Below are 21355 nucleotides of genomic sequence, written 5' to 3'. Positions count from 1 at the left end.
CTGAAAGCTATATTATAGGCTAGCCACATACCGAAAATGAACTAAATTGGTTGAAAGACAACGTGGGAGTTACGGTGGGCGTAAAGTGGGTGGCAGCGTCTTATGAGGAAACCGAGGAGGAAACAAACCAGCATCGTGTCGCAAAAACTCAAAAGCAGTTTTCTCGCTGAAATCTGAACCGATTGTTATTAAAAATTTATCACTGCACTCTGGCCACCATTTGGATAACAGTGAAATAATTTTCAATGACGATTGTGTGACTTAGACGAAGAAAACTGCTTTTGAGTAATTGATGATTATCATTCATTTTCATTTATTTAGTTAACATGATAATACTGAATCAACAATTTGCCGCCATAATACTCGATTTGCAGCTGCAGCTCTCCAACGTCGGTCACGCCCAACACTCGCCAGATCACGCTCCACCTGGTCCGCCCATCGTGCTCTCTGCGCTCCACGCCTTCTTTTACCAACCGGATGGTTAGCAAACACCAACTTTGCAGGGTTGTTGTCCGGCATTCTTGCAACATGCCCTGCCCATCGTATCCTTCCGGCTTTGGCCACTTTCTGGATGCTGGGTTCGCCGTAAAGTGCAGCGAGCTCGTGGTTCATCCTTCTCCGCCACACACCGTTCTCCTGCACGCCGCCGAAGATCGTCCTTAGCACCCATCGCTCGAAAACTTCGACTGCTTGCAGGTCCTCCTCGAGCATGGTCCATGTCTCGTGTCCGTAGAGAACCACCGGTCTTATTAACGTCTTGTACATGGTACATTTGGTGCGGGAGTGAATCTTTTTTGACCGCAGTTTCTTCTGGAACCCATAGTAGGCACGACTTCCACTGATGATGTGCCTTCGTATTTCACGGCTCACGTTATTGTCAACCGTTAGTAAGGAACCGAGGTAGACGAATTCTTCTACCACCTCGAAAGTATCCCCGTCTATCGTAACATTGCTGCCAAGGCTTGTCCTGTCTCGCTCAGTCCCACCTACCAGCATGTACTTTGTCTTAGCCGCATTCACCACCAGTCCGACCTTTGCTTTGATGATTACTGATAACTGAATGATGGTTATTTGAGCCTTATAGGAGACCTGACTGAACCTACAATCCAACACTTTTCACAGACTTTCAGTTGTGCTTCAGGAGAATTGCAGTGTGGTTTCGGAGACTCTTTAAATATTTCAAATCGTTTTTGTAATGTCAGTACGGTGAGGCATCACTCAATAAAATAGAGAAACGCATATCATTGTTTTGGAGAGTAATTATGTAACCAATAGGTTGCGGGTAGTTCATGTTTGACCACTAACGAGCTCGGTGTTATTTCACGTTCACGAAAACCTCATATGGGTTTTCTTATCTTAACTAAATCATGGTAATAACTTAACTTAACTTGAATAATGGTAATAATAGTTTTAAAGAGTTTTGGGAGGTTTGAAAGAGGTTTTACGGGGCTTTGCAGAACCTCAAGTGAGCTCCAGGAGCTTTCAGAGGCGTTTCAAGTCAGAGCCTTTAAGGAGGTTTCAGCAGGGCTTTGGACTAAACAGATTCTCAGGTTAATAGGCTCTCAGGCACGCTTCACGCTTTACGGATCACCTGTTCCGGTGGTAAGAGCCCACCAATTAGCGACCCGGGTCGAGGAATTTAAGATCGAAGAGGTGAAACAGAGGCTCGATCGTTAACAAAGCCTGTGGGCCACCTGGACACTCCTCACAATAATTTGTCCCTAACCGCGTTAATGTAGGACTCCAACGTGGAGGACCTTCGTGGGAATCCAAAATGAGCTTATATGTATACAAATAAAAATCCAGAGATGCGCGGGTGTTTAGTGTTCAGTATTGTGTTGTTCTTTGCTGAGTATTGTGTTGTTCTTTACAGAGAAGAACATTAATCAAGACAATTAGATGGTGAGATCTTTCCAATATTATTTATTTATTTATAAATAATTCTACTTTAGTATATTTATTTTATAACTGCATATAAGTTGAGAATTCGCTATTTTCAACACCCTTTTATCTATTGGAAGATGCTTCAGTTCTGGGCTCTTTCTAAGTTGATGAAGGGATTTATAAATGCTTGCAAGGACTTGGCCAGGTGTGTGGAGCTGAGTGAATCTATGACATTGTAGATAGTAGCGACATCAGCAATGTCAATGGAAATTCAACTTTGCAACTCCATCCAAGACTGTAGCCTGCTAGCTTAAGGGAAAGGATCTTCAGGGTCGCTTTAACAAAGATGGCTTGAACTTTCATACACACACTAATTTTAAGGCAGTCGCTTCACAAAACACTGAATATTTGCCACACAATAGGAGACCATCTAGAACGAACAGGCCATGACCAGAATAACATTTACATAGGCTCAAGAGTTATATAGGGTTCCATTTCTAAGGATCATGAGAATAGCGAGGACTAGTGACTCCAATTTGAGTCCGGATCGACGCGGAAAACAAAGAGATGGTGAAATAGCTAAATCAGGGCTGCGCTTTTCTATTGAGTGGCTAACACTGAGGCGATTTACAATGATCATGATTTATTACTACTGACGTCACATATCTTCTAGGGTACTTGCATGCTAATTCGTTATATCCGGATTCGAAAGACGTTGGTGGTTCCGCTGGCTGCAGTTTAGCGGTAATCGGTTATCGGAGGCCATAGCAACGGTGATTTGGACTCTAGAGTTCTTCACTTCCGGCCGGAAGATTATCGGAGGTAGTTTGTGGTAACTTGTCGCAGACAGACGCGGTCCAATGGCGTCGGTCCGTCGGTCGAGGAATCGCAATGGCCGTTGCGACTGATTTGTTGAAACTTTAATTCCACAAAAGGGGGGGTGGGGGGCGGTGGCAGTGTGATCTGCCCATTTCCGATTTCCAATCGCTGATTGGCGCGCTCATCCAGGCTTGGGTAACACTGCTTTTTCTTCTTGTTTCTCGTGTTTTAGCTTATTTGTCGATCGTCCTTTTGTTTTAAGACTGATAACATACTAATTTTCGTAATAAGATAACTTGTTAACACCATTCGTCACAATCGTTTTTTTAACTGTACTAACAATTGTTTTTATAGACCTTTTAAATTAGAAAATATATGCACGCGCGCACTTCCGATCTATTCTAAGATCACGACTGGAAAGGACTCGAAATTTGTATTTCGCCTTCTTATAACAAGTGGCCATTGGTGAAATGGAGCTAAATCATACAAGCAATTTTGTTGCTTGCTAATCATCTTTGCTCATATGTTGGTCATATACCCGATTTTCACAGGTTCCATCTACATGTCAAATAAAAGGACCAAGTGATACTTTACTTAGTCTCTTCACACTGTTTCGCTGTGGGCCTGCCCGTCAAAGAAGAGGTGCAGTGAAAGTGGAACATCGCTCTTACTCTCACCAAGCCATTGAGAGCAGCCAATGATCCATCATAATGTTAGTGGGAAAACGTATATTTTATAAGGGCGTATTAATTGGAAACCGGGAATTTGGGATGGGAATTGGAATTCTTGAAAATTTGTTAACTTGTGGTGGAGCTACAAGCCTGTTTTGGAACCGACGGTTACAAGACTTGTGCAAGTATTCATGCTATGCTATGCTATGCTATATGTATACAAATAAAAATCCAGTTCGTTTGTGAGTACAGGCTTGCATAGAAGCTTCCGTCCATATGTACAACACAGTAACTCAGCATCAAGCCGTATTGAGGACGCTTTGTTGACGTTTACATTCACAATAAATGTTAGTTGGGCTATGCAAGCTCTATACCAATGAATCTGGAGAATTTAATCCACATGTACAGGGGATAGACAAAATGATCGGGACAGGCAAAATTTTCATTTTTCAAAAAATGTTCAATTTGCTGTAACTTTTCGAAAAATGCATCAAATATTCTCAAATTTTTACTGTAAGTTTTTCAACTAGTTGTGTATCAGTGGACAAAATTTGGAAAAGATCGGACAATTCTTCACGAAGTAATAAAAAAGTAATGAAAAATGTAAAATTATCCGATAGCCAACTTTGAGCTGTTATATTTCCGGATTCAATGAACCGAATGCAATGACATTTTGACCATTTAAGACTTATATAATGAGCTATTAAAAAACATTGACTTAACTTAATATTCTTAACACGGATGAAAATTATAACGGTTAGATTATTTTTTCTAATAAAACACCAAATTATCCAAAACATCAACATCGTTACAAAATTCAAGATGCAAATTATAGTTTATTTAGTTTCCCTCTAATTGACTTATATATAAATGCGTTTTGAAGGAAAGTAACAACATAGCCGCCAATAAAATGAAAAAGTAATGAGATGCATATTAAGAATAGACCAATTTACTAAAAAATCTTGAAAAAAATAAAATCGTTATAACTTTTTCGCTTGTTAAAAATTTCAAGTTGAGTGAAATGTTTTCTAGAGTTCATTATATAAGTCTTAAATGGTCAAAATTTCATTGCAATCGGCTCATTGAATCCGGAGATATAACAGCTCAAAGTTGGCTATCGGATAATTTTATCTTTTCCAAAAATCTTTATAACTTCGTGAAGAATTGTCCGATATTTTCCAAATTTTGTCCACTGATACACAACTAGTTGAAGAACTTACAGTAAAAATTTGAGAACATTTGATGCACTTTTCGAAAAGTTACAGCTAGTTGAACATTTTTTGGAAAGTGAAAATTTTGCCTGTCCCGATCATTTTGTCTATCCCCTGTATATGCTGTGCGAGCAGCTTTTCTATGCCACGAAGTCATAGCTCTTTTCTTGGCTCCTACATAACCTCCAACTGAATAACATCTTGAGAAGGCGCTATTTCAGCCTTTTCACAGTTGTTAAATAATAGTTTTACGGCGTCCCCAAATTAAACGTTTAAATATAATTAGGTTATGGATACCGTGACGCAATACATATGGAACTGGAATTATTACATTTAAAATTGAATAATTAAAGTACTTGCCGCTACTTGGAATTGAACTTCCGATCTCCGTATCCACTGGTCCCAATGATGTCCTCGCTGCCACACTGCTATACATAAATAGCATAGAAAGATTGCGCCATTGAGCAGTACAAGTTGTGCGGGAAAAATTAGAAATTTCAAAGTCATGTACCAAAACCGCTAAACCCGACAGTTACAGTTAGACTAAACATAAGACAAATAACGATACAAATATTTACCCCCTGAGGAAGACACAATTCCCGTGTCGAAACGTCGGGCAAATAAAGAACGTCGTTTGTTCAATAAATGACTGCGTAGCCAAACATAATCAAATAGAAAATAGACCGTTTTGTTTTACCCCAGACAAGGCTTCATAATTGGGTTGTTTAGTGAATGAAATATTGCTATTTTCTATAGCCTAATCGAAAGAGCTCATTTTTCTGAGTATAACGTGATTTTATTGGACTCCAATACCTTTGTTTTGATGGTTAAATCAACAAAACAAATTTAATTTTCGTGGATAGAATGACAGTTCAATCGATAAAGTGACAGCTCGACCCGAACAAAAAAAATTCCCCATACAAACTTTAAATGCATTTTAAAAATAGTTCCCGGACTCCAAAAATTATGAAATTTTGGATTTCAACTAGTTTTTGGGCGGAGAATCCGATTATGAAATAATCCGGATACCCCTGAAGAACCCAATTGTGCCACAAGAAACCTTACCCAACTTCATCTTGCTGCAAAAGCTTGTGAAACGTCAAACGCAATAATGTTTACATTGAGCAAGCTGTGTGGTTGCGAGAACAGATTCTTCTTCACAGCTTCTAGCTGAAAGAGTGTTCTTTAAACGGCTACGAAGCGCTGCTGTTTTGTGTTTTGGCAACATTACAAAACGTACTGTATAAAAGCAGCTGTTGTAGTGACTGGGACTCTTACGCGATTTGCACATCTTCCGGCAAATCTTCCGGCATTGAATTAAAGTGTAATAAAAGCAACCCAAATAATTTCACAGCACAGAGATTAATAGCTGTAGAGAATTCGTGTAGTAGCTATATATCCCGCTGGAAGTTTGTTTTGACAATAATGTTTACATTCGACAAGCCATGTTTCTTTATTACAGCTTCTAGCTGTAATAAAATCGCATAACGGCCTTTAAAGCGCTGCTGGTTTGGGGATTTGTCAGTATAACGAATTGTACTGTATAGTAGCAGTGGTTTTGTTAGTGGGGCTCCTATTCGATTCGTTCAAGTTTTCACATCTTCCGGGAAATCTTCCGGAGTTGGAATAGAGTGGAGTAAAGGCAGCCCCAGTGACAAGCAATGGATTTCTGAAAACCGAGTTTGGTAGCTGTATGGTGCTTGTTTTACAGTCGTGTATTAGCTTATGATTTATATTTAACTAGCTTCCCTTTTATTCAGCGTTTACACAACAGAAAGCAAACGACCGAAGCTTATAGCGCTGAAAATGTTAGTTGGGAAGTCAGCACGTAACCCACCAAACCATATTCTGGTGTCCTTCTAAAAGAGCGAATCACGAAGTCCGTAGCTGCAAGACTGGTCAGTTAACCTCGAGAGTGCAAACTAAATTACACTAGCTTCTCTCAATAGCAGTACCTTCTGGTAATCCCGGGAAGACGATGGTTTTGGCGGCATTTAGAACGGTTAAGTGTCAGGTATGTAAAGTAGTTACTTCTTCTTCGTTGTTGACATCGGGGCTGGTCCCAATCTTTCCTTACCTAAGATTTTTAATTCCTCTCAGGTGTCTGTTGAACAGATTACTCATTGATTCGAGCAGAACTAAAAACTTTCATTGTGAAGTAAGAATTTGTATCACTCACCCAGTAACACGCAGAGTAAAAGATTTCTTTCGTTGCCATTTAAAAATGCAGTTCAGTAGTTATACAGTTTCTAATAAAACATTTTATTGTAAATTGTAGTTAGATAACCATGAAAATGCTTCACAAACCAGTATTCGTACTGTTACATCAATATCAAAATTCGGTCGCCTGGGGTGTGTCCGCTGGACGTTACCTCAGAAAATAATAATAAAAAAAACACAACAATCACATCCAACACTACTTAACTCTACGCACCTTAGTAACAGAGTATAAGTTAATCAGATTGACCGCCTGAGGGTTTATGGAATTTATGAGATATAGATACACATGTGATAGCTACTTGACTGCAGCACCGCCAACGTAAGGAATGACAGACAGTTTGCATCAATGAATGAAGTACTAAAATCGTTGCTCAGTCCTAACTCTAAAGTTACACTCTATTCTTACGCTACGCTATTCAGGAGCAATACTCTTCTTTCAGCTGCCGCCGCAGAATCTTTCCGGACGCATTCTTGGGAATGGCGTCCAAAAAGGTCACTCCGCCATCAAGCTTTTTGTAGACAGCCACCTTTTCGGCGACATATTTCTTCAGGTCCTCTTCGGTGATGTTGGCATTTTTCTTCTTCACTATGAACGCGCGTGGAACTTCGCCGGAGATAGGGTGAGGTTGACCAACGACGGCCGCATCGGCCACGGAAGGATGATCGCGTAGAAGTTCTTCCAGCTCAGCCGGGGCAACCTGGAAACCCTTGACTTTGATCAGCTCCTTCAACCGGTCGGTGATGTAGAATTGGAGGTCTTCATCGTAATGGGCAATGTCCCCAGTGCGTAACCATCCGCCCTCGGTGAAGATTTCTTCCGTGGCTTGTTTGTTGTTGTGATAGCCCTTCATGACCTGCGGTCCGCGAACGAGCAGCTCGCCGTTCTGGTTAGGTCCGAGAGCCGTATTGGTTGGGTCGTTCAACGCTACGATTTTAGCCTGGGTTCTTGGTGGAGGCGATCCGACGGAAGAGTAGTTCTTCGATCCCATTGCACCGATCAGCACCACTGGAGATGATTCCGTGAGGCCGTAACCTTGAGCAAAGCGGATTTGAGGTGCCTTAGCGATCAACCGCTCGGCATCGGGTGCTCCCATTGGTGCTGCGCCGGAGAAGATGTTGCGCACTGATTCCAGATGTTCCGGTTTGACCATTTCGTGGCCACTCAGGAAGAGGACTGCAAGGAAAACATATATGTATCAGTCGAATATTATTCGGATTCTTTCAACTAGGGTAGGTAATCAAACTTTGAACCATATTGCGGCTTTCTGAAGCAGTGCAAATTTTAAGTGATTTTTTCTCCCACATGGAAATAATTTACTACGGCAAAATCGTATGTACATGAAAGCCACGGGTATAAGCTTTCTGTTAAATGGTAAAAAGTTTGTATTTGCACCGAATTTCATTGAAATATTCGATTTTTCATCAACAATGATTTTAATCTTAATTTGAACCATCGTAATCATAATTTGAACCAATTTTAATCTTAATTTGAACTACTGGCGGCAGCAGCTCGAGCAACTCACAAAACAGCCAATTCTATGCTAAACAATTAAAAATCACATGAATCTGCTAATTCGCATACCTATATTTCATTAGGCAGTGGAATCTCACCTCAGAATGTTCGAAATTCTTTAGGAATTTGGAAACTAAATTTGGAATTTTTCATCCCCCAAGAGTAAACAAAGCAACCACTAGCGCAATCTACAGGCCAACACTAGAAACTCACCCCCGTTTACTAGTTCAAATTTAGATTACAAATGGTTCAACTTAAGATAACATTCTCCAAGTAAGAATCACTTAAATTTAATAATTTTATGACAAATAATGCGGAATATTATTCGGTTGGTCGATTGTACGATAAATAAGCTTTCATTTGACGTATTCACTTATTGCGTGTGATGCAATGCATGAGCTGTACGGGTGCACCGAAAATGGGCTTTCTCTGGGGGGAAATAGGTGAAATCACAGTGATTTTTCAATTGCCTGTTTTCCATGACAAAAACGTTTTTTTCAATGCTTTTAAAGTCCATGTTATCAGGTTATGTTACGGAAAGCTGTTTAACATCTTTTTCGGGACAATATTTGCCTAAAAAGTACGTCGTTCTAATTAATTTCGAAATGGTTCAAATTAAGATTACAATTTGACTAGTTCAAAGTTTGATTTCTTACCCTAGTACTACTTACTTATTGGAGGCACCAAATGCAAGACCGATCCCTTATGCACGGTAAGTGAGTTCAGGAACGTATCCGGCCGGAATGCAGGAAGTGTGATAAGTTTACATCCTTGCTGCAGCTTCGAGATCAGTGTCACCGTAAGTCCGTAGATGTGGAAGAACGGTAGGACACATGGTAGAACGTCCTGGAAGGTGTCCGTCGTGGGCAGCACAACGGTAGAGCATCCTGCCTTCACTTTGAGCATTTCGCTGTTCGAGATGATATTGGTGTGGGTGAGCTCCACGCCTTTCGGTAGACCAGTGGTGCCAGACGAGTAGGGCAGGAATACTACATCATCCGGATGGCGACAGTGGCGCTTCAGGTTGCTGAAATGAACTCCTGCAATTTTGCGAGAATCCCGAATGAGCATTACAACTGTGAATAGCGTGTTGTTAAAGCTGTTTTTACCTGTAGGGTTTGCAAGTTCAGCATAATCGATGGCTCCATCTGGAATGCAATCTTCCTGGCTGGTACGAACGCAAACAATTGGGATTTGCTTGTTGGCCAGCGAGGTTGCCTGCTTCAATACCGGATAGTTTGCTGCCGTACCGAATAAGATTTTGGAATCGCTGTCAATCAGTTGTCTGCTGATTTCCTCTGTAACAAAACGGATTGAAAATATCAATATGAATGTCGATAAATGGTTAAGTACAAGATTAAGTATATGTCGCCAGATGGATAGATGGATGGTAATATCAATACCGATTCAAGTTTATTGAAATCTCTAAAACAATGATCGAGCTAGACCTAACCTGTCAGATCTTTTGGAACGGTATTGTTTTGTCAACTTGCAAACAACCTACGCTTTGCAACGAATATTGTCGAACCTCTTTTTTCCTCTAAATCATGGGGAGAAAATCTGCTCAGCAGATACCTAAACAGGAAGGTCCAGGTAGTGTAAGGTTAAGGCCGTTTTCTACTCTCTCCTCGACCCACTAAATACATTCTCAAGGTCGCCAAACCCTCTCTGGAACTATCGAGAAGGTATTGCTTCAGAGAGGGGCTAGTGCATATCACACCCCAGGTTAGCTGCGTAGCCTGCAGCAACAAACATCGATGACTAGCTTTTGAGAGTCGACCAAGATAACATGGTGGTACTTAGCCAGTTTCCTCTCACCAGTCCCTTTGTCTTTAGAAGGCGGGCAGGGTCAACCACCACGCCCGCGCCCAACTATTTGCAGACATCAAGAACTGATGCTTAGGTGCTACCAGATCTGACTTGCTGAAGGCACGGTTATTACTACCATTCAGGCTCTATCAGCTGCACCAGAAAGTTGCTGACAATAGGGCCGACCCTAATCGGGGACCGCTTTCCAACGGCGGGCTCCGATCCAACCTAGTAGACTAATGCCACGACAGCAACTCTTCTCTGGACAAGATGATCCGGAGTTGTATCCTCTCCACATGTGGCAAGCAAACGATCACGTCAGGTGCAAGTGAGCCAGGTGCAATTTAACTTTTCCATGGCGCCTGTTAACCCAACTCGGAATCAACCTACGAGTCAAACTTCCTTTGATGGAACTGTCCCACGCGCGCTGTCATTTGACCATGGAGGCCAATCTGGCAGTCCTGCGTATGCCTCTTGTGCCACGCATTTCGAAATACTCTATGTCTTCCCTGATAAGGATACCGGTAGGCACCATACCAGTGATGACGCAGAGTGAATCGTGTGATCCGATACGGTACGCACTCGCAATTCTCAGGCACATCAGCCAGCCTATAAGTACATTCCAGCTTTCCACTGTAGCTTTCGGTACTTGGCGCCGTGTCCCACGCCAGGCCTCCATACCTTATTTAGTATGGAGGTAGCGACTCTAGCGCTTGCTGATACACACCGGAGTGAAATCATCCGGGACAGTGCCCAAGTGTTCACAGATTTTCTGGGACAAATTAAACACGTGGGTGGACTCGTGCAGCCTTGTGCAGCCTTACTACTAGTAAAGCCACACTGGTGGCAAGAACATCGATTTATGCAAATCTGATGATGGCTCAACGTCAGTAGGCCGAAACGTTATAAATCGTGTTTTAGTGTGTTGCAATCACCGAACAAAATCAACAATCCCTAAATATACTTTCAGAATCGTTTACTAGTTTACGACACGTTTAGGCCAGTATGGCGGCCCGGCGTGGGGCACCGCGCTAAGTACTGAATGCTACCGACGAAAGCTGGAGAGTACTTACAGGCTTTGTGCCTGAGGGTTGCGAGTGCGTACCGTACAGTGTCACACGACGCTCTCTGAGTCCTTACTGGTATGGTGTCTATCACCATTCTTATCAGTGAGGACATGGAGTGCTTCGAAATGCGCGGCACAAGAGGCATACGCAGGACTGCCAGGATGGCCTCTATGGTCAAATGGCAGCGCACGTGGGACTGTTCCACCAAGGGAAGGTGGACCCATAGGTTGATACCGAGGGTATATAGTTGGATTAATAGGCGCCATGGGGAAGTTACATTCCACCTGACACAGATCCTTACAGGTCATGGTTGCTTTCGACAGTATCTACACTGTTTCGGACATGCGGATTCTCCAGAATGTCCAGTGTGCAATGGTTTAGAGGAAACGGCGGAACACGTTTTGTTCGTGTGCCCGCGTTTTCGCACAATGCGTGACCGCATGTTTGCCACATCCGGGAAGGACACAAACCCGGACAACTTGGTCCAGAGGATGTGTAGGGATGAGTTTGGCTGGAACGCCGTTTCAACGGCTATCACCCATATCGTCTGGGAGCTACAGAGGAGGTGGCGCGTGGACTCGGAGAATGGTTAGTTCAGATGCAGTACAAGAGGTGGTCCAGGGGTTCGGAGTCGGCTTCGTAGGTCATACCGATGCTGCGGTCGAGATCGACCCTTACAGCGATTAAGTGGCCGCGGAGAGGAAGTCCCGGTAGCGGTGCTGTCGTGGCGTCGGTCTACTGGGTTGGATCCGAGCCCGCGGTTGGAAAAGGGTCCCGGCAAGGGTCGGGGTAGGTGACACCCTGCTGTCTGCAACCTTCGGGTGCATCTGATAGGGCCTGAAGGGTAGTGATAAACTTTTGGACGTTATTTCGCAAAAAAACGCGACTTAACGACCGGGACAGTATGGCCTCGGACGTTGTGATCCGGCCCCTAGTGATACCCTTCCTTACGGGCAGGTCAGATCGGGTTGCACGTGGGCATCAGTTCTTGATGTCTGCAAAGCAGTTGGGCGCAGGCGGGGTAAACCCTGCCCGCCTTCCGAGGACAAAGGGAGTGGCGAGGACCACTCGGGAAACTGGCTAAGCGCCAGCATGTTACCGTGATGGACTCTCCAGAGCGAGTCATCGATGTTCGTTGCTGCTAGGCTACGCAGCTAACCTTGAGGGTGCGATGTGCACTATCCCCTACCCCTCTCGAAGCAATACCTTCTTGGTGGTTCCAGAGAGACGTAGGGTTTGGCGATCATAGGAATGTGTTTAGTGAGTACGAGGAGAGAGTAGTCCTGGCTTTTACTATTGCTGTAGAAGACGGCCTCAGCCCCACGCTACCCTATCCTTGATATTAGGGTGTCTGTTTGCAGATTATCCCCCTATGATTTAGAAGAAAAAAAAGCATCGCCTGCACAGCTTGCTCCTGTCAAGGCTTTTACAGTTTATCACTTGTGGGCATACTGTCCAGCCCACTTTCAGCTTCCCTACTTCAACGGATTTGTTTACGTTCGCCACTGGTAGCTGTATCAAGGCTACCTGTGTCCCTGCCGAAAGGCTACGGTGGCCACTTGCTCTTTGCGGTTTTGCCGCAGTGTCGTGACGAGCTTTTTTACTTCGGTGATCTTGTCTAAGTTCTTCACCTTCAGAGTCGCCTCCGCTGTAAGAGCCCTCACCTTAACCTCTTCCCCAAGGACCTCCTACGTTTTCTTGATTTTGCGTCCTACGTACCTCCTCATCTAGCGGTTTCTTCTTCTTTTTCTTTCACTCTCACTGTCATCCAAGTGGGGTCCTCTCCTTGGTTCGCCCTATTCTGTGGTTGCAGAGAGTCTAACAACGGTTACAACCCCCCATTCGGGACGGGCCAACCTTTTCAGACCCACGCTTCCCAGCTATCCGGGACGCCTGGCTGTGGTCTGACCTGCTGGTATTACTGCCGATCTTCGTTGTTAGTATCCGTCTAGCCTTGCGAGCACCACCAGCCAGCTCCTCGCCTGATGGCTGCCTCACCCGTTTTTGCGAGGGCTTATCAAAAGTCTCGATTCTGGTTGATGGCCCTCATCAACCACGTTTCGTCTACTATCTCCTCCGGCAGACTAATCGGGGAATGAATTGGAGCTCACGCTGGAGCTGCGCGGGCAGCTTTCTGCTCCTGCCTCCTCATTTCTCCTTAACGGATACCTAACCAACCCACTCCTCGCGAAGGGGTGTAAACCTCACCCCTACTTCCACAAGATTTCTGATTTTGATTTTGGATCCCACGAGTTGCACGCGAAAGAAGGTTCACCACGCCAGAGCCCTGAATTCATTTGTCGCTAAATAAGAATCGCGCGCCGAAATGTGCAGGGATAAGGACGGAAGCATTTTGAAGGACCAACGTGAGGTGATCGAAAAGCCGAAGCAGCACTTCGACGAACACCTAAATATCGCACATAGAGGTTCAAGACAAACGTAAGAAACGACTATGCCAGCTCAATGACAGTAAGGTAGCTGTTAACCTTCCGTAACTCGCGCGGTTGGCCACCACCGTCCTCACCACGCTAATGCTGAGTACAAAAAGCGAGATGTTTTCAACGTGTTGTACTAAATACAACAGCGCGATCGCTCGAAGGCTAAGGATGCTATTGCAGCTGTACTAATCAAGATGAGTTCGCAAATGCTGTCGATTTGTCTGCTTGGGATGCTTGTCAAAATCTGGGAAACGGAACAGCTACCAGAGGAGTGAAAATAAGGGGTAAATTGGCTCATCCACAAGGAAGGTGACAAATTAGAGTGTCAGAGCTTCGGAGCGATCATCATTCTGAACACAACTTACAAAGTCCAATACCAGATCATCTTTTTCCGTCAATCATCAATAAAAAGTATTACTTTCCAACCTCCCGCAGTTTGTTGGATGGTCCATTGTATACTCATCCTCCCACATAACACGCAATAATCACGTACCTGAGTACTAGTTGAATTGTATGATACGGCAGATAAGCACTCTGTTATCTGTGCATGGAGTGCGATTCTACAAATATTGCCTTACACAGAGGGGTCATTCATCATATTGTTGTTTGCAAAAGTACTTCAAAAATACTTGTGAAATCAACTCGGTCAAGATAACGGTCAAAGACTTCCATGAGTCTATTTCCTAGTCTCGTTATCTTATCGGTGCGGGCGCATTTCTGGGCGTACGCCGCCGTCTCCCAAATTGGCGCCCAATGTACCCGATACTACAACAATCCATTGATTAGGGAAAATGCGCGTGCTTAGACCAAGTCCACCCGTGGGCTTAATACTACACACGCAACAGCACGTCGTTAACGATTTTTATGTTCGTTATCAACCCATTTTCGCACTGGTCGTTCGTTTCCATGTGAGTAAAATAATGATCGGTCGCCCTTGCGCACCGGTGGTCTCTATTCTCTCCGCACCATCGGTTTTTTGCACTTCTGTAAAGCATCTCATTATTTTGTGTGGTTTCTATGGGGTTATTGCAAATCTTATTCAGTATAATAATTTGTACTCATATTATGAAAGATGGGGTTTTGGATAAGACTGAAAACTGTTAGTAAAAATTGAATTCGAATAAATAATTCCCTTGGAGATTTGTACCAGTTTTGGTGCATTTAAAGATATCATTTTCTCAATAATTTATGATTGTATTTAATCCCGGAATTGGGTTCTTTAGGGGTATCCAGATTATTTCATAATCGGATTCTCCAGCCCAAAATTGGTATAAATCCAAAATTTTATAATTTTTGGATACCGAGAACTATTTTTAAAATGCATTTAAAGTTTGTATGGGGAAAATTTTTTGTTCGGGTCGAACTGTCATTTTATCGATTGAACTGTCATTCTATCCACGAAAATAAAAACTGTTTTGTTAATTTGACCATCAAAACAAAGGTTTTGGAATCCAATAAAATCACGTAATACTCAGAAAAATAAGCTCTTTCGATTAGGCTATAGAAATTAGCAATATTTTATTCATTAAACAACCCAATTCAAGCAATCTTTTTTTTTTAAATTATATGTTTGTTGCTTACTGTATGACTTGTAGGTTGAATTTTTATCTAAAATAATATCCATCTCTTCAAAATTCATGTTGCCTTTCTCGCAAGAAATTTATCTGAATTCGAGATTATGAGCATCTTTTTTAATAATTAGGTTTATTGAATAATTACATCCCTTGCATTTCCAACACATTTATAACGTAGTTGTCTCCTTTACAACTTCGCGTAGGTCAAGATTCTTGAATCCTGGTCATAGTAGAAGCTGTCTTCTAACAGTCTGCGATAAGTTTGCGCAACCTTTTTTCATTAACGTGTATTTTAACATCAGCTAATTCTACACTCAGTCACAACCTTCTAGTTACAAAGCATCACTCGCAAATCTTAATATATATTGCGATCTATTGGATGCTGGTATATGAATATTTTGTTGGAAGCAGATTCTATGCGCTTGAAGTAGACTGCGTATTTGTCAAAGTACATAATGAGCCCACTCTTCTTTTTGGCACTTCATACAACAATTGTTGTATTTTAACATCCAACGCCTTACTTTTTCTATAACGAGGAACCTGCAATATGGCAGTCCTGCACACCGCCTATTTTAATTGGTGAAACTTGGCAGCTCGACTACATTTTTTAAGATTTTTATCGGTATGATTTAGTTTTTACAAAAAGAAATAACTGTAGTGTTTCTATGATATCTGATTTGAGTTAGGTACAGTCAATGCATCTTTGAAAAATCGGAACTACTCTTATCTAATCTCATACATACGCGGAATCACCCTGGAAAGCAATCGTGTTACTTTTCTTGTCAATACTGATGCTTGCAGCATATCAGAGATATGACACATGCATCAAAGCGGCCTGGTCTACTGCGTTGTATTTACGCGCAAAGATGAACCTTCGAAATACTTGGAGTACAGAATATTTTATTTCGGCAAGGTACTTCTCGAATTTACAGGAGAGGAAGGATACGAGGACGGTGAAGTTACACTCAAACCTCCATTTAGGTAGGATCCATTTAGGCAAAATCTATTTAGGTCCCTCCATTTAGGTAACGTTACCTAAATAGAATTTGGTTGTGTTCAGAACAGTTGGAGTACTTAAGATTGATGACGTCATACCCGACATTAACCTATCATTCACCTGTTTTTATTTTGGCCTCCAAACCCAACATAGACCCAACAGTTGTTCGATGTTGGTCCAACAGTGGCCCAACATACGATAAAAATTTACCCGACATTGACCCGACATTCAACAATTTTTCAGTCTGGCGGAATTTTTCAGGATTTTTTGTGTTCCGTGCCCAGCTAGTCATTTGCATGACAATTCTCACCTGAGACCCTCCAAAACCCCCTAAAACGCCCCTGAAGCCCCTCCCCTACAGAAACTCCCTTATAAGTTCTCTGAAACTCCGCATATCCATCTTTGAATCTCCTTTTCGAGTCACTCTCCCTAGTTAAACTTCTTTGCAACCTTGTACTCCATTTAGGTAATGAACTGAATCCATTTAGGTAATGAATCCATTTAGGTAAAAATTCTATTTAGGCAGTCCCGACCCATTACCTAAATGGAGGTTTTGGTGTACCCATTTCGCACACTTTCTTCCTAATGTCTCGTTTATTTAATTTATATTTTTAAATTTATATTTCATAAACCACCCACTGACGACCACCATTTTCAAAAACAGCAATTAAACCAAAACTCTTTTGCCTTTTTGAAATATACACGACAAAACGAAACGCGAGGCACAGCTCTTTCAAAACGGAGGATCTCAGCCCGGAAAGTGAAGAAAGAAAACCTTGTGGTCACTTATTACCGTCAAATAGTTTCTTTTCGGGTTAGAAAATACGCACATCTTCTCACCGGAATCTGCGTCGGATGACGATAATTTTGAAACTTGTCGGAACGAACTTCGGGAGTTATTTATTTGGACATTTTTCTAAATGTGCGAAACTAAGCTTTACTTGCTGCGTAGAAAACCCGACTCAAACATGTACGTGTTAAAACAGCTAAACTCACTGAATCACTATACATTTCTTCAAATATTAGTTTCGAAACGATCGGCCGAATCAAAAACTAAAGGTGCGATTATGAGCAATCGTAACTATTTTTAAGAGAAAAGCAATACATTTTCGATATGCATGATCCTAAAATTGGCGAAGAAGCGAAAACTTTATTCATAACATACTCAAGCAAAGCTTGTCAATTTAAACCTATTATTTTTCTGTGTTTGTATTGTCACTCTATCACAATTCTATGTCAGACAATTTGTTGTGTTATTCGTGTAACGATCTATGATATTGATTGGTTGAAAATTTCAAATATTTGATGCAAACTAAAATAAGTTCCTACCTATACGAAACAAGAAAATCATTCTCTAGAAACTATATACCTGGCAACAAATCCATACTCATGTTCTTTCGTCTCCTCTTTACGCTACCCAGAGAGCTAAACGCGAGAGAGCGCACGAGCCTACGGATAGAGACCGTACTTTGCGTGTCTCTATATTCTAAGCCCTGCTACGAACCGTACGTAAACTTTTCGCTTTCGAGCCCTACTTAGCAGCGACCGGTGCGGTTCGCTTCTTTGTTCGGGGCTCTACTTAACGTTAAAACGCTTGATTGAGCCCATGAGTGGGCTTGGTCTTAGGGGCTTATTGTGAACAATCATCAATTGAAAGCTGCTGCTTACCAGCGGTGTAGATTGGGTTGATAGTTGTCACCACCAGGCCTGCCTCAATGGCTCCAAATGCCACTGCCGGGAACTCGGGCAAATTCGGCAAGCAGATGGCCAAGGTGTCGCCGAAGGTAAGCTTGCACTTTTGCTGAAGCCGAATGGCCAACGCTGCACAGTGGTCCCGAAGCTGCCCATAGGTTAGGCTTCTTCCGGTTGCGCCGCATACCTGCAATAGAAGAAATTGGGAAGTGTAGATTAGAGGTGCTTGTTCAAACAGACTGCAGCAATCCAATTGAGAATAAATAATAAAACATCAAAATTTGTAACTGCATACATCTAGTAATATAAAAGTTATAACGGGTCCTGATATAAATATTTCACATTTATAACATAGTTTATGAGATCTGACATTAAAATAAAGTTATTATAACGATTTCATTGGTAGCACAACAGAGAAATTGACATCACACTCCGCCCGCTTTCCATCCCGAGCAGAGGAGAATATCAAATTCATAACAAAAGAAACACATAGCCTGTTTTTATATCATAATTTGTTATTATAAACTTATCAAAGTATTACTTCTTTATAACATGTTTTGCTGGGCAATCTTATTTTGTTATGATGAAATTATTGAGATTGATCCACTACAGAACATTTCAATAAATTACTTTGTTGTCGACTAAGTTATGTTATTATTCTATTATTGAAATTGTACAAAATATGTGATGAACTATAACACAACAATAACAAGTTCCCAAATTCACTGCAAAATTCATTGTTATTAAGATGTTATTGATCTAATAAAACTTGTTATTAAAGTGGTATTCCAGGAACATTTTTTTGTTATGATTTTTGTTATTTTGCCGCTTATGACAGACTAGTTTATAACATAATAAGATATGTTAATAACATATAAATTATTGATTCCATTATACAGTTATTATGCCAAAATAACATATTTTATTATGCTGTTGATATGTTCTTCTGCTCGGGATCGATCACCTTTTTAACGGTTGATTCAAATTTTCGGTAGTTGGTCGATTGACCACTCGCTGCGCTGGCATCGTTTTTTTTTTGCACTTGTTTGGCGTTTGCTCACCTCCGCCACCGCAATGAGTTATCAAACAACATTTATAACATAATGGTTTGTAATTGAGTTTTAGTATTTTGAGATCACCAAGAATGTTGAACATGATTATATCACAATGAATTATTAATATCAAGGTTTATTATGACTGTGTTATATTTTTGTTACAATTTTCTAGTCGAGAAGTTTTTCAATGCCTTCTAGATCCGGAAGGAAACTTTCTTCACAGATTTATAATACTGGATTACTGACCTTTACATAATAATTTTACCCCATTGATAAGTATGCCAACTTTCATTGCTAAACATTACAATTTGGAAACTGATTAGGACTAGAATGGCCCTGAAGTTGGCAAACGTTTCAGTCGTCATCAAACAGCGATGATAACCCATTTCCGAGAAGGCGACACCAAATAATTCAAATCCCGCAGCTGTGTGGCCTTTGTCCAGTCCCATTTTCTAGGTCTACATACAGTATCTTGGCATTTAGTGTGAGGAAAGATGAAACAATAAAACGGTGAGCAAACTGGATTTTGACCCCTCCGAGTCAACGTTGTGATAAGGCCCGTCCGCAATGCCCGACAATATGATTGGCACACTGTATTATCACTAAATGGCAATCAGCATTTTTTTTTCGGGAGACATCGTCTGTCTGGTGAGCCTCCGGTTGAGTATCTGATTTTTTTTTTCTCGTTGTACAAAGTTCATACGTTAGGTAGGTGGGAGTAAATCATGAAGAGCGTTGATGCTACTATACGTAAATATTTGCAGTGAAGATCAAATGAGCCAAGTCAAGACGATGCGAATCATCCTAACAGTGTGTTAACGTTGAACCATTCGTCATTGAAATCATTACCATCATCAAGAATTTAAAAGCAGTTTTCTCGTTCAAAACAAAAGATTTTGCCATGAAAATGTGTTCACTGCATTCCACATGAGGAATGGAATACAGTGAATATATTTCCATGATCATTGTTTTGATTTACAGTGAAAAAACTGCTTTTTGTTTTCCGAAAAATGATGACGGATGCTTGAGCCTTAAACGACTAAATGATGAAATATGTGAATTGAATGACTATTAGAATGAGAACATAGGTGAACTATGGCATTGCTGTGACCTCTCAACAGGTTCTTCTTCATCCGTTGGGTGTGTTGAGCAAACGGAAGTGAATACGGAATGCCTCTGCTCTATACTTTTTCGATAAACTGTTATGGAAACAATTTTTAAAGCATATGCGAGCTTGTAAGTTTTGTCCAATTGATTGTTTTATCAAATTGATTGTAAAAAAGTAGATTAGATGGAGTAATAGCTCCATGGAAGATAGTCTAAAAGTGTTGCGTTGTACACACGGATCCATAAAGAGATTGAAACTAAATTTGACCCAAATGGCGTTTCAAAAACTCAATATGACATTCGAAATAAACAAGAAGTGTACGCAAATGGACAGTGTTCTATTTTCGGGCCGTCTGAGAGTAAATGACGTGAGACGGTTTTCGATCTCCATATATCACTTGCAACACCTTAGATGAACGAGCTTAAAAACCTGTACGAAAACCGGTACGTTCGTATTATTGTTTTCCTCTGTAACCGGAAAGTTTTCTTCCTCATCTGTTGAGTCTTTTAACCACTGCGTCCATTATTTAGGAATATTGTGGTATGACCCATATTTAATTTGGTGATAATCCATTATCCTGTCACATTTGAGCTCCGATGGACATTGGTTGATAAAGAATTCGACCCCAACTACGCGCAACACGCGCTATAAAGTCTATAAGGATCCGCTTATAAACCACGTAGACTTTGGGAGAGGGGGGGGGGAGAGAGATAGTCTGGCCAAAGTCTACGCTTCATACAAATTTTATTGTTTTGTATGGCCAAAATGAGATGGCCAAAATTTGGTCCACGTGGTTTATGAACAGCCCCTTACCCTGTTAGGATTATTTTGTTAAATTTCCATGGGCCCTTTTAAATAGCTTTCCTGGGAAGGTTACCAGACTGTTAACTGCAACGATGGACGGTGTGCAAAACATTGCGGAATTTCGGATGAACTATTCAGTTTATTCGAATCTCGACGGGGACTGTGACAAGGGATGGACTCTCATGGCTGCTGTTCAACATCGCCCTGGAAGGTACTATGATGGGACGATCCGGACTTAACAGCCGAGACACGATTTTCACGAAATCTGGTCAATTTGTCTGTTTTGTGGATGACATGGATATTATCTATTGCTAGAACATTTGGAACGGAGGTAGAACTGTAAACCGCCTTAAACGTGAAGCAGCAAAGGTCGGACTCACGGTGAACGCATCGAAAACGAAGTACATGCTGGCAGGTGGAACCACGAACGACAGGGCAAGCCTAGGCAGCAGTGTTTCGATAGACGGGGACTTTTTCGAGCTGGTGGAGGATT

The 21355-nt window shown here is 41.7% G+C and overlaps 1 protein-coding gene across 2 annotated transcripts in view; it reads right to left on the bottom strand.

Annotated features, from left to right (window-relative positions):
• Positions 1–6815: 6815 nt before the first annotated feature.
• LOC109406883 (uncharacterized) overlaps positions 6816–21355 on the bottom strand; it is a 106201-nt gene continuing 91661 nt past the window's right edge. For both annotated transcript variants that reach the window (XM_029863215.2, XM_019679892.4), the window contains exons 3-6: positions 17872–18082; positions 9428–9616; positions 8990–9358; positions 6816–7979 (exon numbers count right to left, since the gene is read on the bottom strand). In XM_029863215.2, coding sequence (XP_029719075.1) covers positions 7222–7979; positions 8990–9358; positions 9428–9616; positions 17872–18082 — 1527 coding nt within the window. In that variant the 3' untranslated portion in view covers positions 6816–7221. The remainder of the gene's footprint in view (positions 7980–8989; positions 9359–9427; positions 9617–17871; positions 18083–21355) is intronic.

The sequence above is a fragment of the Aedes albopictus genome, chromosome 3, assembly GCF_035046485.1.
Source record: "Aedes albopictus strain Foshan chromosome 3, AalbF5, whole genome shotgun sequence".
NCBI lineage: Eukaryota > Metazoa > Arthropoda > Insecta > Diptera > Culicidae > Aedes > Aedes albopictus.
This window is presented reverse-complemented; position numbering and strand designations above follow the sequence as displayed.